Source organism: Trichogramma pretiosum, unplaced genomic scaffold (genome assembly GCF_000599845.2).
Source record: "Trichogramma pretiosum strain Unisexual culture from Peru unplaced genomic scaffold, Tpre_2.0 scaffold26, whole genome shotgun sequence".
Lineage (NCBI taxonomy): Eukaryota > Metazoa > Arthropoda > Insecta > Hymenoptera > Trichogrammatidae > Trichogramma > Trichogramma pretiosum.
Genome location: NW_019641640.1, coordinates 1,189,106 through 1,205,165, shown reverse-complemented (window position 1 = coordinate 1,205,165; position 16,060 = coordinate 1,189,106). Strand labels below are relative to the sequence as shown.

Genomic DNA, 16,060 nt, shown 5'->3' with positions numbered 1-16,060 from the left:
TATACTATATATAAATAGGCTCTTGACATTATGCTTGTTTACTATGCAACGTATGCGCATTTTCAGTGCTTAAAAAAACAAAAACCAAAAGGGGAAAAAAATCGAACGCGATCGACGACAACAGCCGCCGTCGCTGTCGCGATCGCAATAGGTCGTTTTCTCGTGTTTTTACCTATAATAAACGGTGACATTCCCTTTTTTCCGCGCTCACAGAGACTTCTCCCTGCAGACCGCGCGCGAGAGAAAGCGAGTATATAAATAACACACGCGAATTACCTATACGAATGACTCGACCTCTTTTTTTACTTCTTTATCGAGCCGAGGGTATGTACGTTCGATTAGAGCGAGTATTATAATGCAAGAGAGAAAATGATACTCTGGGTTTCCAGTGAGTAGTCCACGCCGAGCTTCGTGAAATACGAATGACGTTGATTTCAACGATAGCGATGCAAAGCTGGGATTAGAATAACGAAATCGAATGGAAAAATACATTATTCAAGAAGGATGGAAAAAGGGAGCATCGATAGTCTCGCAACTCTCTCTACCAATGCGGCGGAGTTTAAATATTCGCCGAAAACCGACTGCTCGCAGACGCCCAATGTTCACCCCCGATGCGAGAGAGCAAAGGGGTAGAGCCGCGAGCACACACACACGCGTATCTTACAGTTGTGTGCTCGCTCGAGGCGGCGTAGGTGTGTGCTCTGTACTGCACGAAGGTATAATATCGCTCTCTGCCTGCACACACACACATTCGAATTGCAAAGTTCTCTCTACCCAACTCCCCTCCATGTAGCGCGTTGGACACACAATGCACACAGCAGCACGAGAGCCGAGCAATGCGCCGCCGCCGCAACCGCCGCTGCTCCGAGCCTTTGCGATTCAGTCGTCATCCAGCTATACGAAACATATACACGTACATATACACATAACGTAGAGTGTGTATACCTAGTGCTCGCGGCACTACTGTCACAGCAGCTCTCGCTTCTCTATATATGTGCGTCTGCGTGTGAACCATAAATACATGTACGTGTGTTTGTAAGTGTGTTGGTCGGTTGGATATCACGCATACAAACACATCTCGGGTATCGATATATCAGTGCAGCAGTAGCAGCAGCATCAGCAGAACTACTCCGCTCTCGCTCTCCTATCGTATATAAGAGCGGTATACGAACCGAAGCAATAACATCGATCCGCGGGCCCGACTTTGTGTACAAAGTGTTTAGAGACGAGAGCGAGCCCTTTGTCATAGCTGTGTTGTCGACTCTTATCTCGTTGCTCGCCCACCCCCAGCCGAAATAAACGTTATCCAGGATCCAGGTTAGAATGTCTTTCGCTTCGTAGACCATTAATTTTGTCTTATGTTAATAATGTGCACGACTACTGTATAAGCTCGAGAGTTGCCTCGTAACCCTTCGATGTTCCCAGCGCGCGACCAACACTGATCCTCGATTCATTTTCCTTTTAAATTTAGCCACTGTCGCGTCTCGTTTCCTCGCCAGTTTCTTTCAAGAAGCGTCAGTTTTTTTTCTCGTTTTTCTCTCAGCCCTTTGAGTGTCGTCTCTCCTTCGCTGTGAACAAAAATTTCCTGCGGGTCGAGTGTGCTAGCAAACAATAATAATTCATGGTTCTGCACCTCGACACGATCCAACAATCGAATTTCCCTTCGTACCGTGCGTGGCTGCGTGCATTTAAAAAAACCGACACTATGTAGATTGTTGTCATTGTCCATTGTCAAACGTAAGCTCGCGTACGAGCCGACGGCGGTGATGTAAATATGTGTTTTGTTTAGTCTGGCCGATAATGATTGTCAAACGTCGAATCTCGTCGCTCGCTGATAACGATGTTCTCTGTGCACGCGCCCACGCACTCGCATACATTTATGTATACACTTATCATATATGCCCATTTATGCATTTAACGAGCAAAGTACACGGTGCATCTATACGTAGTCGTTGCAGAGAGATTGTGTGTGCGTGTGTGTCTGTGTATGTGTGCGTTCGAATGTGTGCGCGTTGTGTTGCACACACTCGTTACTTACGCGAGTGTTGGTGCAGTCTACGTATAGATATACACTATCGCTGCTATATAGCGGCCGCGCTTCGCAGGGTTGACGGAACACAAATCGATTGCGCACGGACAACATACAGCCGTCGTCGTTGCCCTTTTTTTTTGCTCGCTCTCTTTCTCTTTCGGTTTGACACCGTTCCGCTCAATTCTTTACTTTTTCTGCAAAAATAAAAAAAAAATAAATAAGGATTCATCATCCTTCGCGGCACAGCGACTATATACAAAAGCCGTAACGACGACGATGCTTCATTATGCAAAGGATCGTTACAATTGCGTGCACGGGCAGCGCAGCGACTCCGTTTTCATTAATTTCGTCTGCTATACCTTTTCATCTGTATTATGATATGACACATACCCACACACTCGTTATGTATACAACTGAATATCAGCTCCGAACGCGTTTACGAGCGCTCGCGGCGCGTAACATTTAATAACAAAATTATACTCGGCTTGGCGAAATTTATGAATGATTCATTAACACATTCATTACTTGTAGGCAATAATATTACTAATCCGAATTGATAATTGCTCACAAATGTAAAGCAAAACATTAAATCTATGACTGCAATATTCACATTTGAAAGTTCAATAAAGTTCAATTTGTTTTTCTTAAAGGATGAATAGAACCATGAATGAAAAAGAGGAGTTGGTGAAAAAGTCATTATTCAGCTTTGTTAGAAAACAAGTCCCAACTGCCCAATTAAAGTGAGTCATTGAAATCAGTTTTTAAATGTTTTTTTCTTCTATCAAATGTAATTATTGAATGAACTGTAATTATTACTGCAGTCTTATCGATGACATTGTCTTGGGCTATGTTGTAAGCATGGTTGAAGAAAGTGCTATTGAGGAAGAACTGGATGTTGATGGAGTCAGTGAAATGGTTTCAGCTTGTCTTCCAGAATTTTCATCCATAGAAAAAGAGGCAGTCACAAAATGGTTATTCGACATTGAAAGTCAGTTACGTGCTGACTGTAAAGAAGGCAATGGAACTACACAGCAAGTTGATCCGCTGGATTGTATTAATTTGGCAGCATTACTTCCTCAAGAGCCACAGCGTACTGCACGAGTACATCATTTATCAGAAACAAGTGATGCTGGTAGTGATTCAAGTGGAGAATATTTTGCTGAGGTAAATGATCAATGATTTGTAGTATTCTTACCTTTCATTGCTTACTTTTCATTTACCTATTCTTCTCTTCAACTCAGGAGTCATCGTGGGACCAAGAAGTAGCACTATTGCAAGAAATGTTTCCTGAAGCTAGTGCTGCAGAGGCACGTCATTGCTTGGCAGTGGCCAATGGTGATATAGCACAGGCTGCACAGCTTGTTTTATGCAGACAAGAGGCTGGACAAAGTATTGTCAGCAATTGTGCATTGTTGACAGTGAGTTACTTGAAGATAATATTTAAAAAATAATAAAAATATTGCATTATTTTGTATTAATATGGCGTTGCGCTATAACGCGTGTTTATTTTTCCACAGCCTAATGGGCGCAAAGCTAAAGTTAACGACGAGGAATTGAAGGCGCGCATAATTAACCGTTATAGCTACGTCGACCGTGACGACGACTCACGCGAGCACCGTCCAGTGGCGCCGAAAACCGAGCCGAAGAAAATGGTACGTTATCTAGACAACAAAATCGTGTCTGTTAAAGGCGAGCGCTTTACCGAAGTGAAGCGTGGCGGCGAAGAGGAAGACGGCAACGAGGCTGGTCGCAAGCCCCGGGGTCACTGCCATCGCCCGTAACCAGTCGGCACGCCTCCACTTCCCGATCCACCCCCCTGGAGGCGAACTACCACTCATCTCATCTTCGTCGTCGTCGTTGTTGATCGTACAAAGCTCGAAATCGTATGCACTGACAATAACACCGGGAATGCAAATACAGCCAAAGCCGCCACCGCTGATGCTGCTGCTGCGTGACATATACTTATACACTGCGAAACGCGGACATCAAAGTTTTGCTGACTCTCTCTCTCTCATTGTTTCTTATATTAATCGTGTTCCCATAGTAGCAGCTCGAACGATTGCGCGAGCTATCATTCGACGAAATCATTACGTAAGTGCATTATATACGTTGCTATTCTTCATTGTTGAATGGATGTCATTGAGATAAGAAGATTATCCAAAGATTACTTTAGGTGCTGGCAAGGGTGACGCGATTACAATTTCGCGTCACGGCTTATCGAGCATTTTCAGCTCAAAATAAAAATTTCATCGGTAAGCTTTATCTGAAAAGTTAATCGATGAACTTTAATCCTATGATAAATATCAAATTTGACTAACATTTGCATTTTTATAAAAGTTTGGTCAGTTGAACCGGCCGCGGGGGCTGTTTACAGCGGAGCTTAAAGCTTTGAAATCTTGTTTTGATTTCGAGATTAGACTAGCTTATCACGTTATGAGATGCTATTTATACTGTGATTCAGTGGGTGAAAATTCATTGTGTAATCGGAAAGGTTCCACTGCCGTTTATTTACCGTTTCTATTTTCATGCACTGACAACCGGAACGCACTAACTTCTCTAAAGTTAATGAAAAGCTTTACACTACGACCAAATGATGATAGAATTTTTTTATTACTTTTATGGGAATTACGTTTGTTTTTATTTTTGAATATTTTATCAGATTTTTTGACATGAGCGAATGCCAAATATATATATATATATATCTTTATTACGTGTTAATTTTTGAAAAGTTTTTAGGAAGTTCGTTTTGCAATATACTTTCAAGTGACGATATTTAGTTCAATTGTAATTGAGAAAGGGGCTAAATATCGAATAGCAGGCAAATAATCAAAATAGCAAGCTTGGTAACTTTGATGTCCGAGGTTTCGTAAGTGTAAATAACTATAAGGACGTAGCGAATTATTGTTTCGCTAAACTGATATACGACTGCACGATGAAGGCCATCAAGGATGACTGCATACGTGTATTATTTTCATCGCTCTTATTGACAGCCCATCGATTTTTTGTTGAGTCTATACCCTAGTTTTATTTTTAATTTAAGACTGATATAAATAGTGGAAAATGATTTTTTCCTGACTTTACTTTACGATTTAGTTGTATAAATTATAAGGACTCTTAATTCAAAATCATTCGTGTTTCTAATTTGTTGAAAAGTCTTATATGTGTAATATGTAAAATTATTTGTGATATAAACAAGAGGGAAATACGATATAAAGTAATACACGTATGCAGATGTATATGTGTTCAATTAATGTGAAAAGGTAATAATATCTTCGAATATTTATTGTCTTGTCGTGCCGTCCGTTTCTGGGAAATGTGAATTCGCTACGTTCGTGTACATAATATGTGTCGACAAAAGTAAGAAAGATTAAAGTGATAGCGAATTTTTTGGATTAATGATAAAAACACTTCGCATCGAAGTATTATTCGACGAGGATCGAGAGCGCTCTCTAAACATTTAGATTATAGAATCTGTGTTGAACGAAGTCAGAAAAAGGGGGTATGTGATTTTAGGGAAGATAATAATGCAAGTGAATGAGCGATCGTTATCGAGCGGTTTCATACTAGATACGATTATCTCATCTTCTCTTGTTTAGCGAAAAAATTGTATTGTTTCGAGCACGATTTTTTCATTTCGAAGATATCAATTTGATATCGATATTTGTATTCTTGATTGACGATTAATTGTATGATCATATAGTTATGCATAATTTTAATCGAACATTAAGTACGTCAATCGAGAGATTGAACTTTTTAAACCCTGCTTCAGGGCTACTGAAGACTAAAAGGATGATTATTAAAATCATCGAACTTTTGCACGACAGTTTTTCAAGTTAGGCTTAGATTAATTTGATTTTTTTTAACGTGATGTGCTAAACGTATGAAAGTATGCGATAAGTCAAACTTAGTTGTTAATGATGATGATTGTTTTTTACTTTTGTTTACACTTACGTGATAATAGAAAAAAGTGGAAAAAAAGGAAAAAAAATTATTTAAAATAATAAAGAAAACAGCGATAAAATGTCCGCAAACCGTACATGAATACATGTAATTTGTTTTTCGAAAATCAATTCGAAAGCATTTATAATAAAGTTAGATAATTTTACGATTAATTAAAGAGGCTCTAAAGTTTCTTCACATTTTACATTGTCTATCAGTAAATTAGTTCTTCGTCTACAAAAAAAAGATATCATAATCTGACTGATCTTTTTACTTGAATACGTAAAACAGAATTTGAATATCTTACGATACAAACATTTTCATGTTTCAAAAGCAATGGTTTTTTGAAATTAAAAGAACTATTTGTATGGAGCATGTTATCAAAATAACACTATTAAAGTAATAATGACTCAATTGTTAATAATAATGAGATAATCATTTTTTAACTATTCATTAATTGTCATAAGTACTAATACGTCAAAGTAGCCTATGACATGTATAATTTTCACTGTTAACAGTTCGCAAGATAAAAATGTATCATCATTTATAGCAACTTTTAAAATGCTTTGGAGCCTCTTTAAAATAAGGAAAAAAACAAACAAACGTTAGGCAAATAAATACTAAGCCGTTGCAAAGACTCATTTATGATTTAATCAGTAGACAATCTTGCTTTTTATACTGAATAAAATGAAATTTTAAACATACGAATTTATCGTCAGAAAAAATTTTGACAAGTCCGTATATGACGGCTGAAAATTGGTAATTATTGCATTCAATTTACTTTTAACTCATTTATAGATGGATGAATTGTACCTACTTTTCGGAAAAACGATCCAAGCGTTCCTAACGCCATATAATTTACCAGTATTATAATTTATTTATAAATATTTATGAATTAAATTTAATTTATCATATCTTTTGAAATTTTCTTAAGGTATAACTATTACGTCGAATTTTTCATCATGTATTATAGTATTTTACAACATATTTCTTATTTTATTTTAGCGCATTTATTATTACCGTAAATCGTTTAATAATTAATAATATTGAACGAATATTTGAGCAATATTGAGTAAAGAGAACGTTTTTCAAACATCCATCCGTCTACGATATATATTTTACATTTTTAATATCTAAAATAATCATAAAAAGAATATTAAATCAACATCTATACGATAACTCGAACTTTAAAAGTGAAAATCAAATAATAATAATAATTAAATAGTACTTACGTAGTAAGCAAAAGAATAATATTTTTATTTTTCAATTGTGATTATTGTTTATGAAACTTGAAAAATCTTGTGAATCCTAAAAATGTCATTTGTCGTAAAAAAATAGCTGAATTGAATAAATGTTTATATGATATAATATTATAAAAAAATGGATAATAGTCAATAAACTACAATTAAAGTAATGAATGAATTTCATATCGTTTTATTTAGCTGAGAATCATCGCACCAGACTCATTTACTTACGAAACGCTACAGGTATAATGAAAGAACTATCTGTGTTCATTTTTACAAATCTGAATTTAATATTAATTATATAAGATCTGATTAACCATGTTTATGCAGTCAGACTCTTTTTTAAGATCAAAGTTCAGTAGACAAATACATGGTTCCGAGAATAGATGACTAAATAAATCTTGTCAATTTAGGATTAATATTGGAAAAATTTATTTCCTCAAATTACTCTATAAACCGAGGTTTATTCTTAATTACTAATAATACAAATTTAAATAATTATATCAATTATTTGCATTGTAATGTTACTGATTTCAACGATTAGTTGTTGTACTTCGTTTGTCGAATCTGTAAATAATAGTTTGATTGAAACTGGACATTTGATTTGAAAAAGACATTTCAATTAGTTCTGCAGTAAAAAATGTTCAAATTCCTCAAGCTCTAACTAACAGTTTTTTTGTTCAAAGATTTTTACCTTAGTTTAGTTTAAAATGGCTTTATTTGCTGCGTGATCAGACATTTACAGCAATTTTCCATTTTTATTTAATTGTAAAAACTTTGCTACCTGTGAACTTACGAGTAACAGCATTTAAAAATTCCCGAAAAGACTTTTTTAATGGTTCGGAAATTAGTGACTCTTTAAAAAGTTTTAGTAACTGTCAACAGAACAACACATTTTTAGTATAAAAATATGCAAATTATTGTTAGAACATAAAGATCAAATATTTTTCACAACTTCGCTAGGTAAAATACACCTGAGTTATTATTTGTTTATAACACAACTAAATTATAAAAAAATTATTTATATTATCTATTACACATGTATCAGAAAATATTTGCAACTATGAGTTTCACTCACGTTTTCCATTCATCACGCATACTTTTCCGTTCATTCATCATGTCTTAATTTTACTAAGGAATCAAACATTTAAAGTAGCAGTATCAGTCGTCTACTTCTTCTTCTTTCTGGGCTGAGGGGCTGGTAAGCTTTCAACTTTACGTTTAGAAGTTGGTTTAGGGCCCGCATTACTGCCACCTTTTTTCTTCCGTTCCTGTCTTTCACGTTCTTCAAGCTCTTGATTTTCACGTTCAATTAATGTAATCAAAGTATTACATCTGCGCTGAAGTTCTAGCGCTGTACGCGATTTTACGAACCAATCAAATCGAAATTGAGGAGCAGATCGCACTGTTGCTCTTAGTTCTTCATAAACATTTTCCTTGTCAAAACCTGTAAAAACGTTTAAGCGTTAAGGGTTTTTTTTTATAAATATACTAAACATTTTAATTCAACGAAAGCAAAAATTACGATGTTTTACCTAGTTTGTGTAGCATGCAAACAAGGAAGCGATCCTCCTCCTCTGTGTAGTTTTTACCCTTATTTGTACCATAAGCTATTCTGAGTTGGTGGAACGGTGCTCTATACCTTGCCATTTTAGCATCAAGTGCTTTTTTAATACCAGCACGTCGTTGAATTTTAGCTTCGCCTCGTTCGATTTGGGCCATAACACGGTCGATATCTTGCAGTTCATGACACCGCTCCCAAAACACGGCGGAATATTCCATAACTTCTTCTGGAGACTTACCTTCGACATCTTTAGCTATATTTTCGATATCGTCGCGACCATACTTTTCGTTTGCTTTGATGAACTGATTGAAATCACGTTTAGTCCAATTTGTGAATCCTTGAGATAAAAGACGTTCTTTTTCTGCAACTTCTTCATCAGTTAGTGGCTGCGCGTCATCGATTTTTCGTTGTTCTTCTTTTTGGGCTTTAGTAGCTTCAGAACCTAATATTTTTAAAAATGATACATGAATATTACAACTTGTATTTAAAATATAGCTATTTCAGGAGATCTGGAAAAAGTTATCAACAACTTACCAAGCTCTGGATTTTTTGGAACTTTATAGCCTACGGTTTGCCTGAAGTAATAAATTTCTTGATCTAATAGCTCAAAAAGTCTTGGAGGGAAGAATTGGAAGTCTTGAACAATAGGCTGCTTAGGTGGTCTCGGAGCTTTTGGAGCTTTTGGTTCAGATACTCGTAACGCTTCCCGGAAATAAGCATCCACAGCATAGTTAGCTTTACGTTCTCTTTTCGGAGGCTCGATCCAATGACCGATACCGAGAATCTTTTGTTTTTCTCGATAATCTTGTCCTTCAAATTGATAAACTGAGTCTGAAGGAGCATCAACAGTGAAATTTCGTAGTGACGATTCTCCAAGAGTCTCAAGTTTTTCATTCATTTCTTGCGTTTTTGATTCGCCCTTTTGCAATATAGTGTCGATATCATCGTCAGTAATTGCGCTATCTTTTGAAGCAAATACTTCATTAGCACCATGCCTGATTATGTTTAGCATTTCGTCTTTGTTCAATGCTGTTTGTTTAGCATCGACTAATCGTCCTTGTTGAATAACAAGTTTATCCAATCTCAACTTTACTTCAGCACGTTCAACAATTTTTTCTTCTACTGTATTTTCAGTAATAAGACGGAATACTCGGACCTGTGGAATAAAAATGAGGTTTTTTTTTTAACATTTGTCCATTCATGTAACAATAATAATAATAATTATAATAACATCTACTATACCTGTTTCTTTTGACCAATACGATGAGCACGATCCATGGCTTGTAAATCCATCTGTGGATTCCAGTCAGAGTCATAAATAATGACTACATCAGCAGTAGCTAAATTAATACCCAAACCACCAGCACGCGTAGACAACATAAAAATGAACTTTTTGCTGTCAGGTTCATTGTATTCGTTGATTTGCCTTTGTCTGTCCTCGTGAGCTGTGTTACCATCAAGACGACAATACTGATATCCTCTCCAATGACAAAAATCTTCAAGTATGTCAAGCATACGTGTCATTTGACTGAAAATAAGAACTCTAGAATCTTGTTGTTGCAACTTTGGTAGCAATTTGTCCAAAATAACAAGTTTGCCACAGTTATAAACCAGATGCTCATCAGTGGTGTAAGGTGGACCTGGTTCAGCTCCATCAAAAAGATAAGGGTGGTTGCAACACTTTCGCAGTTGCATGAGAATGTTTTGCAGACGCATTTTTTCAATTTTTCCAGCTCCATTTACAATATCAATATCTTTCATAAGAACTTTTGTATACCATTCGCGTTGCATTTTACTAAGACCAACGTAAATTTTCATTTCCTTTTTTGGTTTGAGAGCTTTTTCTACTTCAGATTTCAAACGCCTCAACAAAAATGGTCTGAGTACTGCATGCAACCTTTCAATTAAAGCATTGTCACCCATGAAGTTATTGGTATTAAACCATGAATCAAAATCTTCTGAACTGTTAAATACATCTGGCAATAAGAAATTGAGAAGCGACCACAGTTCGTGCAAATTATTTTGAAGAGGAGTACCAGTCAACAGCAGTCTATTAGCTGTTTTGCATTCACGTAAGATTTCAGACAGTTTGGATTTTTCGTTTTTCAAACGATGAGCTTCATCAACAACCATATAGCGCCAGTTGAATTTTTTAAAGACCCACTTTTCTCTGAGAACCATTTCATACGATGTAACACATACATCCCAATCACCTGGTAACATGACATCTCTGATGAAGGCACTTCTAGTGTCAGAGTCACCAATAAGGACTACTGTCCTCAGGGATGGGCACCATTTTTGGAATTCATTCATCCAATTTTGTAGAGTTGTTTTGGGAACGACAACAATGTGTGGTCCATGAATATTTCTGAAGTGTTTCATGTATCCCAGCAAGGAAATGGTTTGCAGTGTTTTACCTATATAAAAAATTGATTGATTATACATGAAACAATACTAAAGGAAATAAAAAGTAAATACTGTCATATGGTAATTACCTAAACCCATCTCATCAGCTAAAATACCATTGATGCCGTTTTCAAAAAGTGAAATCATCCAATTGAGACCTCGAACTTGATAATCTCTGAGTTCTCCACTTTTGATGTAATTTGGAGAGCTTTCAAAGCGAGTAATGGTAGACACATTCGAGTCAGCAGCAAGCAGTTCCTCATCTTCCTCTTGCTCAGTTTTGCTGTGTCTGTGATCATTGGGATGCCCACCACCACTGCCTTCTTCTTTTTCTGACTTGTCAGACTTGTCAAGCTTATCCCCTTGAGCCATGAGCTTCTCAGATGGTCCAGGTGTTTTGCGTGGACGACCTGGCTTGACTTTGAGGGGACTACCAGCTTTTTCCTTGGAGGAGTTAGTCATGAAATGCGAAAAGATCTCGGTCTGTTGCAGCAAAAAGTCGAAACGCTTGCTGCGATCGGTCTCGAGCTTGGTCTCGAAGTCTCCTCCACGGGACGAGTTGGTACCCGCCGAAGAATCGTTGGAGCTTTCATTGTTGCTGTTGGCGCCGTTATTATCCTCGTTCGACATGATGAAGGCAGCGAGAGAGCACCGACCGTTACGATGGGCAACGAACCCGAGGACAAGAGAAGCGACGCGTTAATCTGTCGTTGCCTGTGTATGTACGGAACAAACGCGCACAGGACACGTTGGGTTATGCTCGTCAGCACGATTCAACTCGGGACGGCAAAAGCAAGCACTCCAAATTCCTGCACAGCAACGCACAGAGATGTTGAGCAAGTCACGAGCGACGTGCCTCTCTTCAACGCTAAACAATAGTTACTTTTTTTTATAGCAAACAGAACAGAGTCGCGGTGTTGTATTGTACGCTATACTAGCGCTACAGACGCCATGTTGCTTATGTTACCGTACCGTACACACATAAGAGCGCTCGCACGTTTGTGTGTGTTAGTGAGCGTGCGGCGCGCGAACCAGCTGCAAATATCGGTTGCGCGCGCATATTTCGACGACTATGAAAAGCCGGCACACATTACACGCACACACTTGTAAAACTTGTGTATGTGTGTTTGTGTGCGCGGCCGGTTGCCGGCTGCCGCGCGCTTCGGCACTCGGATGGCGCGTGGTTTTGGCGCCATCGACGACAAGCCAAGCAAGATAGAATTGCAATCGCGAATGTCGCGAGAACTGCAGCATGCAGAAAACGAAAAAATCGCGATCGACTTGAGTCGCGATTATGTGGATTGACGGTCCTTGAACTGTCACTATTTTTGTTTCATTGAAAGGTTTTTTAACTGGAAAACGATTAGCACGTGGCTCGCTTTATTTGTACGTATAATAATGATAATAATATATAGGTTCATTGTCTGATAAGTTTTTGTAATTTTAGCACTTACCGATCGTGTATTGACTCGAGTATTTTTTTATCGAATTCGTAATTTGCCTTTGCAGACTGTTCCATTGTCAATATTATGAAAGTGTATGAATTATAATGTTTTCAATTGAAAATCTTTATTAAAAATAAGTTCAATTAACTTTATTTCATTCATAATGAACAATATTTTTTTTACATATTGTGCTTAAATCTTCATATATCAATAGAAATACATCTATTGGGAGAAAATTTCAACATTTTATCTTTACTTTTTGGCCAATCAAAAAGTTTCTTAAGTTTCTTGAAGGTTTAAACGTCCAATGAATTGAATTTGTTAATTATTCGAATTGTCACTTAAAGAAAATTGATTCTACCCTTCGAGTGCTTTGACTTATACAATTATTCTTATTTTGCCACTTGCATATTTGCAGATACAGGTACTCGCCATCTAGTGGTGAAACCCATCATACATTTTGAGCATTTCCACCATTTAAGAATATAAAATTATCGATACACATTTTTACTGCAGACCATCCGTATTAAGCTGCTTATGAATTTTACAAACTAACTTGGACCTGAAAATCTCGAATCGAATAAAATCATCCATATTATACACGCAAAATTGACTAGTATAAATGATGAAAATCTACTTTTACCTGTTTAACGTGAATAAATGATAACCGTAACTAATTCCGCTTAGCCTCATCTCCTTGATAATTTTCACCGTAATTTCGACTCCCAAACGACGTACAGCCTCGTCATCGTCACCGATGGGTAGCAATTTTTCCGACAACCACGATGGAATCTTAACTTTGCACAACTTCGTCATGCGTTCGAGTTCTCGATAAGTTTCGAAGGGAAATAGGCCAGGAATAATCGGCACTTTAATGCCGATCGCATGACAATCGTTGACAAAATCTGTGAAGACGCGTGACTCGAAAATTACTTGAGTTATGATGAAGTCCGCGCCCGACTCTACCTGAACGTGCAGAAGAATTACCATTAGCTGTTTTTAGCTGTTTTTTGAAAATTTATTCGGTGATACAATACAATCTCGGCGTGTACTTTATTTTTCAAATAAAATAGATCAAGTTCCTTGGATAACGAGGATTGATGCATTTCCGGGTATCCGGCCACGCAAATACTGAAACGTCGCCCAAACCGATCTCGAACAAAAGAGACTAAATCCGAAGCGTAAATGAAGTCACCTTCTTGGGACGATGTATCTGACATTAAAAAAGTACTTTTACTTGAAAATTTCAATACAGAATTGATATTTTTCGTACCTCCTTGCAGAATAAAAATGTTAACGATGCCCAACCGGAGTACATAATTTAAAATTTCATCGGCTAGATTTCTAGTCAGTCCTTTAGACACCAAATGCAGCAATGTATTGGCGGGGAATTTTTCCACGCATTTCAGACTTTTGCCCAACTCCTTGTCTAATTTTATTGTATTATAATCATCGTGCCACGTGAGAGCATAAAATAATGGCTTACATACTTGAAAAAATCTGTTGGTAAATATGAGGCAAGGCAGATGAAAATTTGAAAAGAAAATGTTTCACGAACAACAATGACAACCTTACCTGTGATAAACGTCAGGTACGTCAGTGGGGAAAAGCTCATAACTGCAAAAGTAATCTTTATTTCTAATTTTCGACTCGATTGAACAGGCAAGATTAACGGACTCCGTTGCTGCAACGGTTGACGGGCGATCGACGATGTCGGCTCGACGACAATCTCCTTCGATGTTGTCGTCGTCCTTGTCACTCGACGTCAACGACTGATCGAGTAGCAGTACTTGACGTCTCATGTCGTCGCCGCTAAGATTGAACTTGACGATCGTAGTAGATTCGCCGCCTGCGCTATTGAATTATTGGTAATGAATGTATGCCGATGCGTCGCGATGATAGCGCGCTGATGCCCGATGTTCTTCATCACTTAATGGCGTCTTCGTGCGAGAACGAGCTCGGTTGAACGCAATATAGTAAGAGAGAGAGAGAGAGATGCAGAACGTACACGAGCGATTGCGCAACTTTGACGGGACTCGAGAAATAATCCAAAAATTCAATTGGCGCAACGATCGATAACAGCAGCTAATGAGATGAAAGGAATATGAAAATGAAAGCCTGATATTTATTATCGAGTCATTTTATTTTTTTTCTTCTTGCAATGCTTATATTACAAAACATACTTTTTCAGACACATTGAAAATATGCTCTATTTACACTAGATGTGTAACATCTCATCTTTACAGAAATAATTAAGATTGTAATTATTATGTATAGGTATTCTCATAGGCTTTTTGTATATGATAATAATATGATTATGGCAGTAAATTTACAATAGAGTCTATTATCGTTCGCACATATAATTTTTTTTCCTACTCTGCGCTCGTTTATTTTGAAGTTTCATGATAGAGTTTTTTTACCCACCTTTGTTTTACATGAATACAGCAAAGTCAATTAAACTTTTGTTTGTTTAATAGATCTAATGTGGCCTAATTTCATCATAGTTAAATTTTAACAATTTTATTCGCTACTCTATGATTTTCTTAATTTCATTACTTTTTTTTATTAATACAAAAAATTCAAAAGAATTGTCTTTCGTAAAATAAATGTAAATAAAAAACCGTAAAAAATATTGTTAGCACAGCGTAAATGAATGCATTTCCATGAAGCTTATTGTTATATAAAGTAATTTATTTGTCAACCTTACTCTCGGTGATTCGGCCTTTTATTCTCTATAAGAACTGGCGATATGTGATAAAACCCGATAAGTTTAGAATGAGAAAAGCACACTAGTGGGTTGAATCTTATAAATTATTAAAGGTCCGATCATTTATGATTAGTTCATGTAATATATGTATTTTTTATTTAACCTCTATCATCACACTCAAAAAACCTTTTATGCTAAAAATTCAAATCGTAAGTTGATTGAACGGATTTCAAAGTAAAAAGGAGACTCAAAATAGATCCTTCTAATATTGTCTAAAAAGTACTTTGCAATCTACTTATTATCATTAATTTTTTCTTTTTCATCGCTTTTGAAAAATCCAATAGTTTATTAAGCCATTCGGATCTCAGTCCATATGTTTATCAAGTTATACATTTATTACAATGTGTATAATACGTGCAGTATGCTTTTTTTTTAATTTTTTTGTTCATACATCATAATTACATACATCTGGTATACAATGAGAAAAGTGATAGCTATTGTTACACACTTCAAGCGTTTATACGTTATTTACAATTAAAATTTGTATTTTTAAATCCTCGAACCTTAGAAGCTAGTTATATAAATTTCTATGTATAATACATTTTATCATTCAATATCACTGTAAAAAGGAAGAAAAAAGTCGAAGAACGTCGTCAAAGTTCATTGCAGCAAGAGCGGAGTAGAAGCGGTATGTATTTGAAGATAAATTCAAAAAAACGCCGT

At 36.7% G+C, this 16,060-nt stretch overlaps 3 protein-coding genes across 4 annotated transcripts; 1 reads left to right on the top strand and 2 right to left on the bottom strand.

The window, feature by feature from the left end:
• The first annotated feature begins 905 nt into the window (after positions 1-905).
• On the top strand, positions 906-7,393 carry LOC106652570 (CUE domain-containing protein 2). Its single transcript, XM_014371586.2, has 5 exons — positions 906-1,317; positions 2,683-2,772; positions 2,854-3,196; positions 3,274-3,450; positions 3,550-7,393. The coding sequence occupies exons 2-5, from the start codon at positions 2,684-2,686 to the stop codon at positions 3,811-3,813; spliced, it is 873 nt and encodes a 290-aa protein (XP_014227072.1). The 5' UTR covers positions 906-1,317; position 2,683; the 3' UTR covers positions 3,814-7,393.
• On the bottom strand, positions 7,390-12,151 carry LOC106652568 (chromatin-remodeling complex ATPase chain Iswi). Its single transcript, XM_014371582.2, has 5 exons — positions 11,275-12,151; positions 10,022-11,196; positions 9,314-9,935; positions 8,751-9,221; positions 7,390-8,662 (listed from the first exon to the last, which is right to left on the bottom strand). The coding sequence occupies exons 1-5, from the start codon at positions 11,813-11,815 to the stop codon at positions 8,385-8,387; spliced, it is 3,087 nt and encodes a 1,028-aa protein (XP_014227068.1). The 5' UTR covers positions 11,816-12,151; the 3' UTR covers positions 7,390-8,384.
• A 606-nt stretch (positions 12,152-12,757) lies between these two features.
• On the bottom strand, positions 12,758-15,960 carry LOC106652569 (methylenetetrahydrofolate reductase). 2 transcript variants are annotated; one of them, XM_014371584.2, is made up of 5 exons: positions 14,206-15,960; positions 13,904-14,130; positions 13,668-13,843; positions 13,274-13,596; positions 12,758-13,192 (listed from the first exon to the last, which is right to left on the bottom strand). In XM_014371584.2, exons 1-5 carry the CDS (start codon positions 14,430-14,432, stop codon positions 13,138-13,140), a joined length of 1,008 nt encoding a protein of 335 aa, XP_014227070.1. In that variant the 5' UTR covers positions 14,433-15,960; the 3' UTR covers positions 12,758-13,137. The 2 variants fall into 2 exon arrangements, with proteins under 2 accessions (XP_014227070.1, XP_014227071.1); XM_014371585.2 differs by having other exon boundaries at positions 13,683-13,843.
• Between the last annotated feature and the right edge of the window lie 100 nt (positions 15,961-16,060).

What these genes read in the sequence shown, in the direction of transcription:
- LOC106652570 (XM_014371586.2), top strand. Translation starts at nt 2,684, where the DNA reads ATGAATAGAACCATGAATGAAAAAGAGGAGTTGGTGAAAAAGTCATTA. An exon ending in GTGGAGAATATTTTGCTGAG is followed by an intron (nt 3,197 to 3,273) that starts GTAAATGATCAA and finishes TCTTCAACTCAG; the next exon opens with GAGTCATCGTGGGACCAAGA. An exon ending in GCAATTGTGCATTGTTGACA is followed by an intron (nt 3,451 to 3,549) that starts GTGAGTTACTTG and finishes ATTTTTCCACAG; the next exon opens with CCTAATGGGCGCAAAGCTAA.
- LOC106652568 (XM_014371582.2), bottom strand. Translation starts at nt 11,815, where the DNA reads ATGTCGAACGAGGATAATAACGGCGCCAACAGCAACAATGAAAGCTCC. An exon ending in AGCTGATGAGATGGGTTTAG is followed by an intron (nt 11,197 to 11,274) that starts GTAATTACCATA and finishes TTTTTTATATAG; the next exon opens with GTAAAACACTGCAAACCATT. An exon ending in GTATTGGTCAAAAGAAACAG is followed by an intron (nt 9,936 to 10,021) that starts GTATAGTAGATG and finishes TTTATTCCACAG; the next exon opens with GTCCGAGTATTCCGTCTTAT.
- LOC106652569 (XM_014371584.2), bottom strand. Translation starts at nt 14,432, where the DNA reads ATGAGACGTCAAGTACTGCTACTCGATCAGTCGTTGACGTCGAGTGAC. An exon ending in GTACCTGACGTTTATCACAG is followed by an intron (nt 14,131 to 14,205) that starts GTAAGGTTGTCA and finishes ATTTACCAACAG; the next exon opens with ATTTTTTCAAGTATGTAAGC. An exon ending in ATAAAGTACACGCCGAGATT is followed by an intron (nt 13,597 to 13,667) that starts GTATTGTATCAC and finishes CTGCACGTTCAG; the next exon opens with GTAGAGTCGGGCGCGGACTT.